This window comes from Labeo rohita, chromosome 7 (genome assembly GCF_022985175.1).
Source record: "Labeo rohita strain BAU-BD-2019 chromosome 7, IGBB_LRoh.1.0, whole genome shotgun sequence".
Classification (NCBI taxonomy): domain Eukaryota; kingdom Metazoa; phylum Chordata; class Actinopteri; order Cypriniformes; family Cyprinidae; genus Labeo; species Labeo rohita.
Window position 1 is genome coordinate 10,602,000 of NC_066875.1, and position 13,587 is coordinate 10,615,586.

At 38.3% G+C, this 13,587-nt stretch overlaps 2 protein-coding genes across 5 annotated transcripts in view; one reads left to right on the forward strand and one right to left on the reverse strand.

The window, feature by feature from the left end:
• Positions 1-13,587, reverse strand: part of LOC127168555 (uncharacterized) — a 280,503-nt gene that overhangs the window by 42,229 nt on the left and 224,687 nt on the right. The gene's annotated exons all lie outside the window — the stretch shown is intronic.
• The window catches only part of cbfa2t3 (CBFA2/RUNX1 partner transcriptional co-repressor 3), a 55,011-nt gene continuing 46,343 nt past the window's right edge, over positions 4,920-13,587 (forward strand). For 2 of the 4 annotated variants that reach the window (XM_051115329.1, XM_051115332.1), the window contains exon 1: positions 4,920-5,524. In XM_051115329.1, the coding sequence (XP_050971286.1) occupies positions 5,329-5,524 (196 nt within the window). In that variant the 5' untranslated portion in view covers positions 4,920-5,328. The remainder of the gene's footprint in view (positions 5,525-13,587) is intronic. The other 2 variants (XM_051115328.1, XM_051115330.1) reach the window with 1 other exon arrangement.

Genomic DNA, 13,587 nt, shown 5'->3' on the forward strand with positions numbered 1-13,587 from the left:
CCATCACACCAGCGCAGAGGAAGACAGGGCCACAGAGATTATAGAGAAATCATTATCTCCCTTTCTCCAAAAACACATTTAATACCTGACAACATCTGAAGACTGAGAGATACACTCACACTTATAGACACACACCTGCACATATTTATTGTATACGCACACTAATGTACTTATGCGTTCCACTGAAAGTTTATTTCTGGATATTCCTACTTTATATCTCTGACTTCCAGGAATAATATGTTGTCTGATGTTCAGAAGCTGATGTAGGAAGGATCAAAATGCGCTACTGTCAGTCATACCACTTTTTATACTCTTGTTTCTGCAAACATTTGGTTTTACGATTGTACTGAGTACATTTTATTTGTTGAAAACTACAGTATGCATCATTTATCTAAGAAATACACCTACAACTATGCTAAACTGAGATTTATGCTTAAGTTTCCAAGTTGGAAACCAACTTCAAGTTCCATCATCAAGACATTAAGCATCAAGGTACAGAAAAAAGTTGCATGCAGTTTTCCGTGAGTATATAAGGTGAGAGAAACAAACATACAACAGCAAAGGTGCAAACACACATCCATCTGGCCCACCCAGGATCCAGCAGAGCAATAAAACACAATTTGTTAAGTCAACTTAAAATAATTTGTTACCCTGCTGCCTTAAAATTTTAAGTTCAGTCAGTTCAGATAAGTTTAGTCAACTTGAAATCTTAAGTTGTACCAAATGACAACTTAGATATTTGAATTGACTAAACAAAAACTGGGCTTGTTACCCAGATGACTTAAAATTTTAAGTTGAACCAACCCAAATATCTAAGTTGTCACTTAGTACAACATTTCAAGTTGACTGAAGTTTTTTTGAGTTGACTGAACTTAAAATTTTAGGGCAGCCGGGTAACAAATTACTTTAAGTTGACTAAACAAATTGTTTTTTTTTTTTTTTTTTTTACAGTGTATGATGATATTAAATGATCATCATATTGAAGTCATAATGGTTCAAGAGAGTGTCACTGTACATTGAGCATATGTATCATCCTCCCAGAGCAAAAAAAGTAATATTTTAAAAAATACATTTATTTCATACAACGTATAGTTAAAATCTATTAACATATTTACTGGTATATCGCTCAAAAATTACTGATATAAAAATAATAATGAAACTTTATTTGAAGTACTACTTGTGCATAATGCACATTTCTTAATATTAAGCCTAAAATGTGTTTTAATGTCACGATTGACGAGGACTGTATGATCTTTGAATAATATCGGTCTTTAAATTCAGGATATTTAAAGTGTACCCAAGGTATACGTGGAACAGTTCCACTTCAGCACAATCAAATATACTTCAGTATAACTTTATCTGGACTTCAGCACTATTTATTTAAGTGCATTAAGTACAGATTAGTTGTTCCAATTGAGCAGACTTTAAGTATACCAGTTTAGTATACTGAAAGTACAATTACAGGCTATTGCAGGGTTTAAGAAGTACATAAATGTGTAAATGTATATACTTAGCATAAAATAAATGAATTTTAAATTTTATTTTTAAATTTTCAGTTTATAACCATAAAAAAGAAAAATCACATATGAGGTCTCAGATTAAAGGCACAATATGTAAGATTTTTGTAACAAAATGTCCAAAAACCACTTGCACAGTGTTATATATTTCATGCAGTTGTGTACTTACGTTATCTCAAAAGTTCTCAAGGATTTATAAATCCAGAGAAATTCCAGTTTTAAATAATGACTCAATAGGCAATATCCGCGCTATCCTTGGTTTCCGCTTATGAATACTATGGCAACACACGTGGACAAATGCGAAAGTTGTAGTTTTACCGCGTGCGGATCATGGATCATGATTACACTTCGCAAAGATCAGTGGATGAGAGGGTAAGGTCATTTTACCAGTGTTGGCCAGTACAGCTCTACTACAGCTTAGCACAGTAGCGCTACTGCAAACAGGAACAAGTACATAGAAACTTCCTATAGGCGCATTATTTGAGCAGACTCTGTTTTTCCGGTGAGCATGAGTAGCAGTACACAAGCAGAACGCACATTCATAGAGCAGAATATTGAGCAGAGTGTCACACCGCCCAGTGACAACGGCTAGAGGAGAGTGAAACTTCCATGCTGAACACTGCCGGTTATATATAGGCCTATATTATATATATATATATATATATATATATATATATATATATATATTTTTTTTTTTTTTTTCGCCCATTTCGCAGTTTTTTCGCAGAAAATGCCATTTTCTGCCAATAATTTTCGGCGGCTGAAATTCGGTGCATCCCTACTTTTCATCAAGTCTGGTGAGCAAACCTATGGTAATGTAACTAAATACAGCATGTGCTGCACAAAAACATTTAGCCATACTTGCAAATATGGTGGGTGGATTCGTTCAAATTAACTTGAATGACTATTTTACACACATAAAAATGTGCATCATTAACACACCAAATCATGACAAATAGTCACATATCAGTAAAAGGCTAATATTGAATCAAAATGTTCTTTGCAGATAATTCATTACGATGACATAAAATACTGTTATTAAACGTACAGGTAAGTTAATAAAAAAGTAATACATTACCTCATCTGTGAGCATGATGTATGAAAACGCCATCTCCCAACCTTCCATGCTCTGTCATTGCGTCATCGAGCTTCGCCCCTGTTATTGTTTTGAAAATGCGACCTCTGGTGGCAAAAACTCACATATTGTGCCTTTAATATCTTGGTTGCTTCTTCTAGATGCCAGTGACATTATAACAGCAAATGTACATTTCTGATGAAGTCTCCTAATTTTCTCTCGATCCCTTTTAAGGGATCTCTAGCCTCAGGTCTGAGATATACTCAAAAGTCAGAAATTTCTACATTATCAGTGCTTTATTTGGTTCCAATTCTTATTTGACTTTTATTATTCATATTATTAATCTTAATATTATCTCAGGCTTTTAGTTTGTATTTTGTTCCTTTGTGTCTCTGTTTACATTTCCTGTGTTTTTTTTCCTGTTCATTATAGTTTCCATGTCAACATATGTTGATCACCTGTTCCTACATTAGTTCCTCCTTTTCCCAAGTGTATATATAGCTTTCTGTTTCTTCAGTTCTTGGACAGGGTCTATGTTTTATCATTAGCAAATTAAGCTGTAACACAGTAGTTTTTAGTTCTTTGATTATGCTCTTAATGGATTCCTGTACTTGCTTTTTCCTGAGGTTGGGGTTTCTGTTATTAAAGCTGGGTTTAGATCCATTATAATAGTCTGCTTCACTACATGTAACAAGCTTATCAAATTCATCTGTGACCAATTAACTTTTAATTTCTCCAAGACAAAATAGCAGACACATCTGAGACAAAGCTGATATGTAGATACAATTGAAAGAGCAACCTTTGAGCGTAACATTTTCCACTGTGTTCACACAAGGAAAGTCCCTAAAATATTTTGTGGTTATGGGGGACAAAAATATTACATACTTGCCCCTGTTACAAAACTTCCACCTGTAACACATGGCCAAACTCCCACACACACACACATACACTACTCTCATATCCACTCTGCTGGCCACCATCTGTGTGAGTTTGGCAGTGACAGCCGGTGCATCTGTGTGCACATCCCCTTTCACTTCTGTCCTCTGAGTAAGTGTGTGTGTGTGTGGAGGCCAGTGGGTCACAGCTGTACACAAGCTAATTTCTCAGTACCAGCATTAGTGCGGCGGGCCGCGGGGCTGCTACTCTCCAGCCTTTAGAAAAACATATGTTAATTTTCTAAAATCTCTTATTTTCTCTCTCTCCATTATCTCTTCTAAAAAGTTTCTTTTTTTTTTTGTGGTGTTGGCTAAGGCAAGCTGTATTACTAAAGTTTAGGATTAGGGACATGAAACCAGTAAATCTACATAATAAACTTCACTGTTTAACAGACAGGAATGGCACCTTAAATCCTGTGAGTTATTTAGGAAAGGTGTGCTATTCCTTTTATAAGATTTTCAAATCATTTTGGGACTTGGTATGGGCTCGTTTGGCAGGCCAATAAGCAACACAGGAACTATCTGAATCAACCAACTTAAACTTCTAGTAATACATATCAACTTGCTAAAACCACTCACAACACTTTGGAAACCACATGGCAATGCCTGTGCAATGCCCTAGCCTCACATCTTCCCAACAAAATGTCAAAAAACTAGTTTTTACATGTAACTCTGTAGATGCCAACTGCATAACAATGTAATAGCATAAATATGTAAAGCATATGAGTCTGTGGACTTAATCAGATGAATTCAACTCTGAATATTAAACACACCATGATGAAATGGGCAAAAAACCCTTTCTATGTTGCAATATACCTTCAGACTTAAGAAACATGCCCTCAAATGGGAGTGCTACAGAGATTCTCGCCCTTGAACCTGTTTGAACTTATGTGCAGCCCAGGAGGTGTTAGTAAGGAAACGTGGGCACCAGGAGGAGCCCTACTGTCCGGTAGGAACAGGAAGAATGCTCTGCCCACAGACACAGCTGGTTCCTGCCAGAGGAAGCCTGGATGTGAGCTATCACAGCCGCTCAGCACTGTTTACTTTCGCCTGGGGAACCACCTGCTCACATGGGGACAGGACACACAGACATTTGTCTAGTTGAGGACATGCACAGACCTAAATTTCTATATAAAGCTATTTCATTTATACATTTATACAGACTAACCTTAACGCCAAAAGGAAACTTTTAGAATTAGAAACTTTATGAAATATTGCTACAACTGTGGGCATTCCTGGTTGTTCCTAAAGAGAGACTTTGTTGGCTTTAACACAGTTCTGGGAACAAATGTAAGTAATGTAAAGCATATATAGACACATTGCCCAGTCTCAGCCCACAGTCAGGCTGACCTCTTTGCCACCCATACCACCCTTTCCTTTTGAGCTGTTACAAAGAGAGTGAAAGAGATAAAGAGAGAGAGTGAGAGAGACAGAGCGAGGCTAGCGGGAGGAACATGCGCTCACTACACGTTCCCTGCTGTGACAGAGAATATCACTGTTTGCCCAGAAGCCCATAAATTTTGGCGAACGACACCGGCATTGCTACCTAAGCTGAAGAGAGGAAAGGAAAAGGTTTGTGGTCAGCATTTAAAAGGCGGAAAACTTTTTTTCAGTTCTGTGAGGGCGTGAGTCTCACGTCTGGTCTTCTCATTGGGTTGTGTAATTGTCCATGATTGAAGACGTTTGTGTAGGGTACTGAACTGGACAACACGACAAACTATTCAGGGAGGAACTAGCTAGCTGATAGTGAATATCCTGCAGGCCTCTGGAACGGAGCTGATTTGTGGAATACCGTAAACCGATGCTTTGGGACGAGATGGCTGGAGAGATCCATGCAAAGAGACTTAACAGGTCTGGAACCAGGAGAGTGTCTTGTACTGCTCTCACTACACCCAGAGTGCCAACAGTCATGCTGACCAGCCACAGTGTTACCCTGGATAAACAAGCCCTTCATCGATTGGCCCTGCCTGCTCACATGTCCAAAAGACACTCCACAGGTGAGTGAAAGAAACACACACATTCTAGAGACAGCATGTGCAGTACAGTCTAGTAAAACATAGTAAAATACAATATCTTAGAGTGGTTGATCAAGAAAGTGGTTTTGTGAAGGTGGTTGACCAAGAAACTCTTTCTAAGCATGCTAGTAGAGAAGTCTGATGGGATGCCATGCTGGTAAACAACATCCAAGACATAAGCTTGTGTTTGACTATGCTAGTCTTTTTAGGAAAAAGTCTTGTTTTTACTTTGTGCAGTCTGCCATTTGGATAATGGCTAAAACATGTAGGTACACAGCAAATCATGTAACTGCCTCCAAACAGGGTTCATGATATCTGAGAACTCTAAAGCCATTTGAGACCAATATTAGAATTCTAAGCTAAAGTGCTACTAAAGTTGCACTTTATGGCCTTTGGGCAAAAATGGTTTTAGGTTGCGTTGAAAGGTAATATACAGCATTGCACGTTACCTGCGGCGGCACTCGGCTCTTGGCAATAATGAGCTCTGCACACGTTTCTCTGATAAGCGCAGTATAATTAGGCTTAGTCATAAACATCCCCTGTAATTCAGTGATAAAATGGCTGAGGCAGCGAGCTAAACGTCCCTAAGGCCAGCCCGCTGCTCAGCTACAAAGAAAGGACCTGGAGCTTGTAAACAGTGGCGCTTTGTCTCAGGTACTGCTACCTAGGTGTGCGTACACGTATGAGAAGGGGCTGATGGGAGGTGTAGTCAACAGCTGGGTAATGAAGGGGCTTTTCATGTCGGGCGATAGCAGCGAAGCTTCTTGTGAGGCGGCAGATGTGGTGCGACTTGGGCAACAGCTGTGGCGAAACGATAACCGCGGCGGTGGAGAGATGTCAGAGCGCTGGCTTCTTTCCCTGTGCCTTATCATCACACATACACACACACACACACACACACACACACACACTGCATACACACCAGTCTGCAATGAAAAACTGCCACCCACCACACATATAACAAGATGGGGGAGCCGAATCGAAACCCTGAAATTCTTAAAGGAAAAAAAGGGGAAAATTATCAAAACAAAGTCTGCTTCTTTCCTATCACAGGCTGCAGAGAGCTTAACCGCACTAATCCACAGCTATTTGAATATGTATGCTTGGATGATATGTTGGACAGTGCTTTAGCATCTCAGCTCACAGTGCTGTGTGTGTGTTAAGAGCTGACCGTGCTTGCAGGGGAAATGAGGACAGAGGAATTATGCTGTCCTGAATGTTTTTCCAGCATTAACAAAGAGTAAATCAATAATTTGTGGTTCATAACTGTTGAAAAAAAAAAACAGCATATGCTGTTTAGGTATGTTTTAAAGCATAGTAGCTGGTTTATGCTGGTCCTTAGTTGGTCATGAGCTGGTTTAAGCTGGTTCAGAGCTGGGCCTGAGCAACTTAAATATGTTGCACAGACCTGCTTAAACATGCTCATGACCAACTACTGTAAGTACCAGCTCAAACCAGCTACCATGCTTCAAAACATACCTAACCATCATTTGCTGTTTTTTTTCAACAGGAAAGACATGATAATCTGTAGAAGACCCAGATAGCACACATACGTCTGCAAGATGTCTGTTAAAGATCTCTTGATCTGGAAAGCATCTGCTGTTTACAAACGTCTGGCAGACATCTGTTAGATGTCAGTTTTACATACATTCTAAATCATAAACGTCTTAAAGACATCTAATAGACGTCTATTTGACATCTGATAGGAAACGTCCAATAGACGTATTGCAGATGAGCAAACTACATCTCGCAGATGTCTTGCAGATGTAAATGCAGTCGTCAAATAGATGTATGGGTTCAGCATGGTTGCAACAGAATCTCAGTTCCAATACTTACTTAGCTACAAAACAACATTTTATGTTGCATGGAACTTGGAACTTGTTATTCTCCCACCTCCTTCCCCAAAAATAACCACTAGAACATAACTTGTACATCTGACTCAAAGTTGAGGTCCATTAAGTGCAGTAGTGATGACTTATTTTTGTATGCCAACCTGGAAGTTCACTATGGTTCCCTTGACAAAAAACCCAAGAGATTTGTCTATTGGTTTTTGGATTATTGCAGAAAATAAGATTGGCGAGCAACAACAATTCATGACGTACGCTATAAATGAGCAACACCACAGTCACATGATATCAACATCACCACCATTAAGCTCCCAACAACTTCAGTCTTTATTAAAAAAAAAAAAAAAAAAAAAAAACATGAAAGTTTGTTCTGAGTAGTTTGCAAGAGCACAGATAAACACAATTAGACTGTGAAAGTGAATGATGAGTTAAGAATGTAGATGAGTGTCACACCCCTGGACTATTTTGTATTGGTTTTTCCCTCATGTGCCCATATATTGTGTTCCTGTTCCTGTCCTTGGTATTGTCATTACTAGTTAATCTCCATTACCTGTTTGTGTATCATTAGCCACCCTTTATAAGTTGTTTGAGTTCAATGCTTTGTGTCCGGTCTCGTCAATGTGTACGTGAGTGTTTCTACCCTCCTGTTGTGGATCTACCTGTTTTGGAATTACCTGTGGATTATAATAAAGACTTTATCTTTGACCTTCGTCTTCATTCCCCCCTTCTTCACACATTACGTGACAATGAGAATGTCCCTGACAACCTGAGTTGTCCCATTTAGCCACTTAATGGCAACTAGTTTTTTCAAGACAAGTGAAAGCTTTAAAAAAAAAAAATCACAAGGAGGGTATAACTGATGTGTTTTATGCCATAGAATAAAACGTGAAAATATCTTGAGCTTGTGTTAACCGCAGACCTTATTTCAGGCATTTAACCAAAAACCCATTCAGAATTAATTGAATTTGGAATTATGGCACTGGAAGTGCTAAAATACTAAATTCTGGCTTTTGGCCTACACAAATATATTATATCCCTGCAGCACTCTATAATAAAAATAATAATGTTTAATTTATACAGCTCCTTTCCAGAGCTCACAGATGCTTTCCAATAGTGATGTGTAGGCAATGGATAGTGTTAGGCAAGCACAAAATGATGATAATGCATTGACAAAAAAAGTTTTTGCTATTCAAATAATATAATCATTGAGAGTGACTACATGCATCACTTAAGAAAAATAATATTAACTCAAGGAGAATTCAGTAAATTTAAACTTGAGTATTCCCAACTCTATTTAATGTGATTTTGAATGCAGGAACAGCCATCGTGGGGTCCCATTTCAAGGCTCTTTCAAAAGGTTGACCACATTGTTATGCTGTCTTATGTTATCCTGTCTTATGCTGTCTAATTAAACTGCTGGTTTCATCTGGCCAGAGAAGAACTGGCCCCCTGACTGAGCCTAGATTCTCCCAAGGTTTTTCCTCCATTTCTGTCACTGATGGAGTTTTGGTTCCTTGCCACTGTAGCCTCTGGTTTGCTTAGCTGGGGATCGTCAACTTAGTTGCACAGTTACTGTTTGAACTGAACTGAGCTAGACGATGACACCTCTGAATCAATGATATACTGACTGAGGGTAACACTTTATTTTGATAGTCCACTTTAGACATTCTACTAACAGTAAGTAACTTGGCAGCTGCATGTCAGCTAGTCATTAGAGTATTAGTAGACTGTCTGCTTAATGTATGTGTGAATGTGAGAATGCAATATGGGGGAGGACAGGGGAAGGGAGGGAGAGATGGGGACAAAACAACTAAGAGAAAGAGTTAGGCAGAAAGGCAGAGAGCAGTTATTCTTCCTATTTCCTCTGCACCAGCTTTGCGGTCTCTATGAGGAACAGATGTTCACAACTTGATACTGTGCATCAAGCCTCTCTTCTTGCTATCTCTAGTCCCAGCACTGCCTGAACGCACAAACCCAAAGTCAGGGTTTAACTATCAACTCGCGCACCTGCGAGGGCACATTCATGCACAGATGTGCACAAGCAAATGAAAACTCATCACTTTCTACAATTCACAACATCACACCAGTGAAGATGTGAAAGAAAGACAATTCACAAATGAGATCACTGCCTGAATGGGATTTCAATTGTTTATCCTAAACAGCAATACGACTGAATGGAGAGGAAACTGAGACTTTTTCTTAAGCTTCCTACTTTTTAGAAAAGAACCCCACAAAGGGTGTAGATTTGCCAAGAAGTCTGAAATTGAAAAAAAGTCCAGAAAACATTCAGATTTTTAATGGATTAATTCTAAATCCAAATTATCTGAGCTATTCACATTCATTTATTTCATTTATTTTTCCTAAGATTACAGTACAGTGCTCTCCACTAATATTGGCACCCTTGGTAAATATGAGAAAGGCGGCTGTGAAAATAAATCTGCGAAAAAATTCACACAATTACAACCTTTCATTGAAGTAAAACAATTGGAAGAGGGGGGAAACTCACATTAGGAAATAAATGTTTTTCTCCAATGCATGTTGGCCACAATTATTGACACCCCTAGAAATTCTCTAGAATATCTCTGAAGTATATTAACATTCATATTCACATTTTTAGCACACCAGGGTGACTAGGAGCATGAAACTGTCCAGCCATGACTTCCTGTTCCACAGGATTATAAATATAAGGAACACAAAGGCCAGATTCCCTTAATCATCCATCACAAGGAATAAAACAAAAGAATATAGTTCTGATGTGTTTCACAAAAAAGTGGATGTACTGTAAAAGATTAGCTAAACCATTGAAAATCCCAATTTCCACCATCAGGGCAATAATTAAGAAGTTCCAATCAAGCAAAGATGTTACAAATCTGCCTGGAGGAGGATGTGTGTCTATAAAGTCCAAAGACTCTCCAGGGATCACAGCTGGAGAATTGCATAGATTAGTTGAGTCTTGGGGTCAGAAAGTCTAAAAAAATCAAACAGCCCGTGTATAACCGCATGTTGATTGGGAGGGTGCCAAGAAAAATCCTCCTCGCTCATCCAGCATATTCAGTTGTCAGACATGACTGGAACTTCAAACGGGACTGGCTTCTATAGTTAGATGAAACTAAAAAAAAGATCTTTTAGGCAGCAAACCCACCAGATAGGTTTGGTGCAAACAAGGAAAAAAGTACCCCTTGCCCATACTTAAATATACTGCTGAATCTTATTTTTTCAGGATGTTTCCTATCATTTTAAATTATCTGAATGTATCTATTACAAAGGGTTCTAAAAATATGGCTTCTTATTAAAAAGTGTTCCCGTGGCTCAATTTGCCACAAGTTAGGGGTAAGCTGACCCGAGTCAGTGGGTAAGATGACCATCTGGGTTTAAACTGACTATCTGACTGAATCTGATTTAAACCCATGTGAAATTTCAAAGATGATTTACCTCTTTTAAAAACTAATTTAATAATCAATTTTAATTTTACAAGCATAAAGTCATAGTTGTCATAGTTGTTTCTTAAAGCTAACTTAAACAAAATAAACCAATCAAATGATATTTCATTTTCAATATTTAATTTTGTGCATTTCTGAACCAATATGTTGAACACCAAAGTTTTAACCTATACGAAAACAGACTAAACAGTTGAGTAAAATTAAATAAAAACTGAACTAGAATGAAGGAATAAATGTCACTGAAATTAATAAACATTTTAGTCAAAAGATTCTTGGCATGGTAGCTTTTCTGCAGTGTTGAAGAGGCAATTAGAGACTGACTATAGGTGGAAAGATATATATGATTATAATGTGGTGAAAAGAATCTTCTGGTTCTCAGAGATGGATCTGGTGCACTTGCACACTGTCCCTATCAAATAAACTACAAATATGTATATATATATATATATATATATATATATATATATATATATATATGATAAACTAAACCAGTTGCATAATATCACATTAAAATACCAGTTTATACTTCAGATATTTAACTTAACTTCATTGCTTTATGGTGGGGTAAGTTAAAGTGCTGGCTCAACTTACCCCACAGCATTTGGCTCACTTTGCCCCATAGCTGGCATTTTGGAAAAAAATAGCTAGCTTACCAATTCACGCTAATATTTAGCTAAATAATTTGCATGGTTTTATATGTTGCTAATTCATGTATATGCATCATCAATATTTTTAGACCTGGATAAATTTGCTTTGATGTAACAGCCATTACATCTGTTATGCTAAAATTTTACTTTGACAAGCCAGTCAAGAAGTCTCTCCTTTTCACAGTCTGGCAGAAACGATGTGTGACCCCAAAATACACGATCACATGACAATAAAAGTGTAGAGTTTGGAAGATACAAAGGGTCGGTCAATTTACCCACTGGCTTAACTTACCCCATTCTTCCCTAATCCACCCAAATATGAAAATTCTGTCATCCTTATGTTGTTACAAAACTATATATGACCTTCTTCTGTGGAACATAAAAGAGGATATTTTTTACCATACAATGAAAGTCAATGAACTCCAATGTTGAACTCCTTCAAAGTGTCTTCTTTAAAGAACATATCCTTATAAAGAGTCTGGACAGAATTTTTAAAGAGTCTGGAAAATACTGTAGGTATTGCTAGACACTATTTACAGTAAAGCATGTGGCCTGTAAGCCCCATCTGTCATCTCAGTTCCTCTAAATATTTTTAATTAATTTAGCAGTTAGCACCACTAAAAATCTCTGTCTATAGTATATAAGGTTGTTTCACTATGAATTCTCTATTTTCTAGTTTTTAAAAATCTAAAATTTCGAACATTACGTATCATTGTTTCACAGTAAACTACTGACGTGGTCATAGTGTGGGAACCATCTGCACAAAACATTTTTATCGTTGATTGCATAGCGCAACAGATTTTTGTAATTCTGCATTACAGAATGCAGTTCATTATCTCTTACACTTTCTTTCTCTCACTTCCTGCCCTGTCTCACATCCTCTCTTTATCAGCATCACCCTGCTGAGAAATGACAAGCTCTTCATGCTCATACATGTTTCATCATTGCATCTTCTTTTAATCTCTGTGATTCAGAACACTGATAGCAATGAAGAAACATGTTGGCGACACTTCTGCTTCTGCAGTGCGCCTCGCTCCTTTCTCAGTGTAAAAGTGGATGACTCCATTCCTCGTTGCACTGCCTGTGGCCACCTTCTCATTAGATAAAGTCCCTCTCTGAGCGGCTGTGCTTAAAATAACTTTCATTTACTGCAGTCTGTAAGGGTGACTCAACAGGGCCGCTGAATGCCGGAGCTTCAGTGGGAGAGGACAAAGGGAGAGGACAAAAGAGCTGTGTTTCTCTGGCAGCACCCTGTCTTATCTCTTTCCAGCACTCTGGATGGCGACTGCAGCCACAGGAAAGGATTTATAATGTGCAAGTGAAAAAAAAAGATCTCCTTCTTGCGAACCCTTACCCGTGCTTTCTCTTTCTTTTTTGCTCCATTTCTGCCTCCGCAGAGGCCGTCATTTCCATACGGACACAATAAGCCCAATCAGACGCGAGCATCTCTGCCACTCCATCAGATGCAGAGAGAAAGAAAGACAGACAAGGACATTCTTAATGCCACTAGGTGAAGGTCAATGTATAGAGATAGCTGCTCATAATGGAGAGGTTTGAAACCGTCCTCAAAGTGATCACTCGGAAGAGTGTATAGAGCAGTGCTGTAGTCACATCAACAAAGACCTAAATGAAGCAAGGAAGGAGGACCTGTCAGGCACTGACATTGATGGGCTGTCTACGAGTGTACCCCCATGAGAGCGTTGCACTGTCAGTCAAACTGCTGTCAAGACGAAAGGAACCCCATGCTGCACCTTTTGCTCCAGTCGCTGTAACTCTATAAGGCCACAAACAAATTTGTGTGTTACTACGTGTATGTTGTAATCACACTGTCTCGTTGTACTTCCTGTTGCATTACACTCTAAAAAACGCTTGGTTAGGAACAACCCAATTTGGCAACCCAGCCAGCACTGGGATGTTTTGACCCAGCTGGTTTGGGTTAAATGTTTGACCCAACAACCTGTACTTTTTTATACTGCTGAGTTAAAGTGAACCAAAAATGTTTAGGAAATTAAAATGACTTTAGCACATAGCAACAATAATATTCAAAAGATGTACATTTATTGATAACAGTGTTGGGAAGGTTAATTGAATAAATAATGTAACTACTTCAA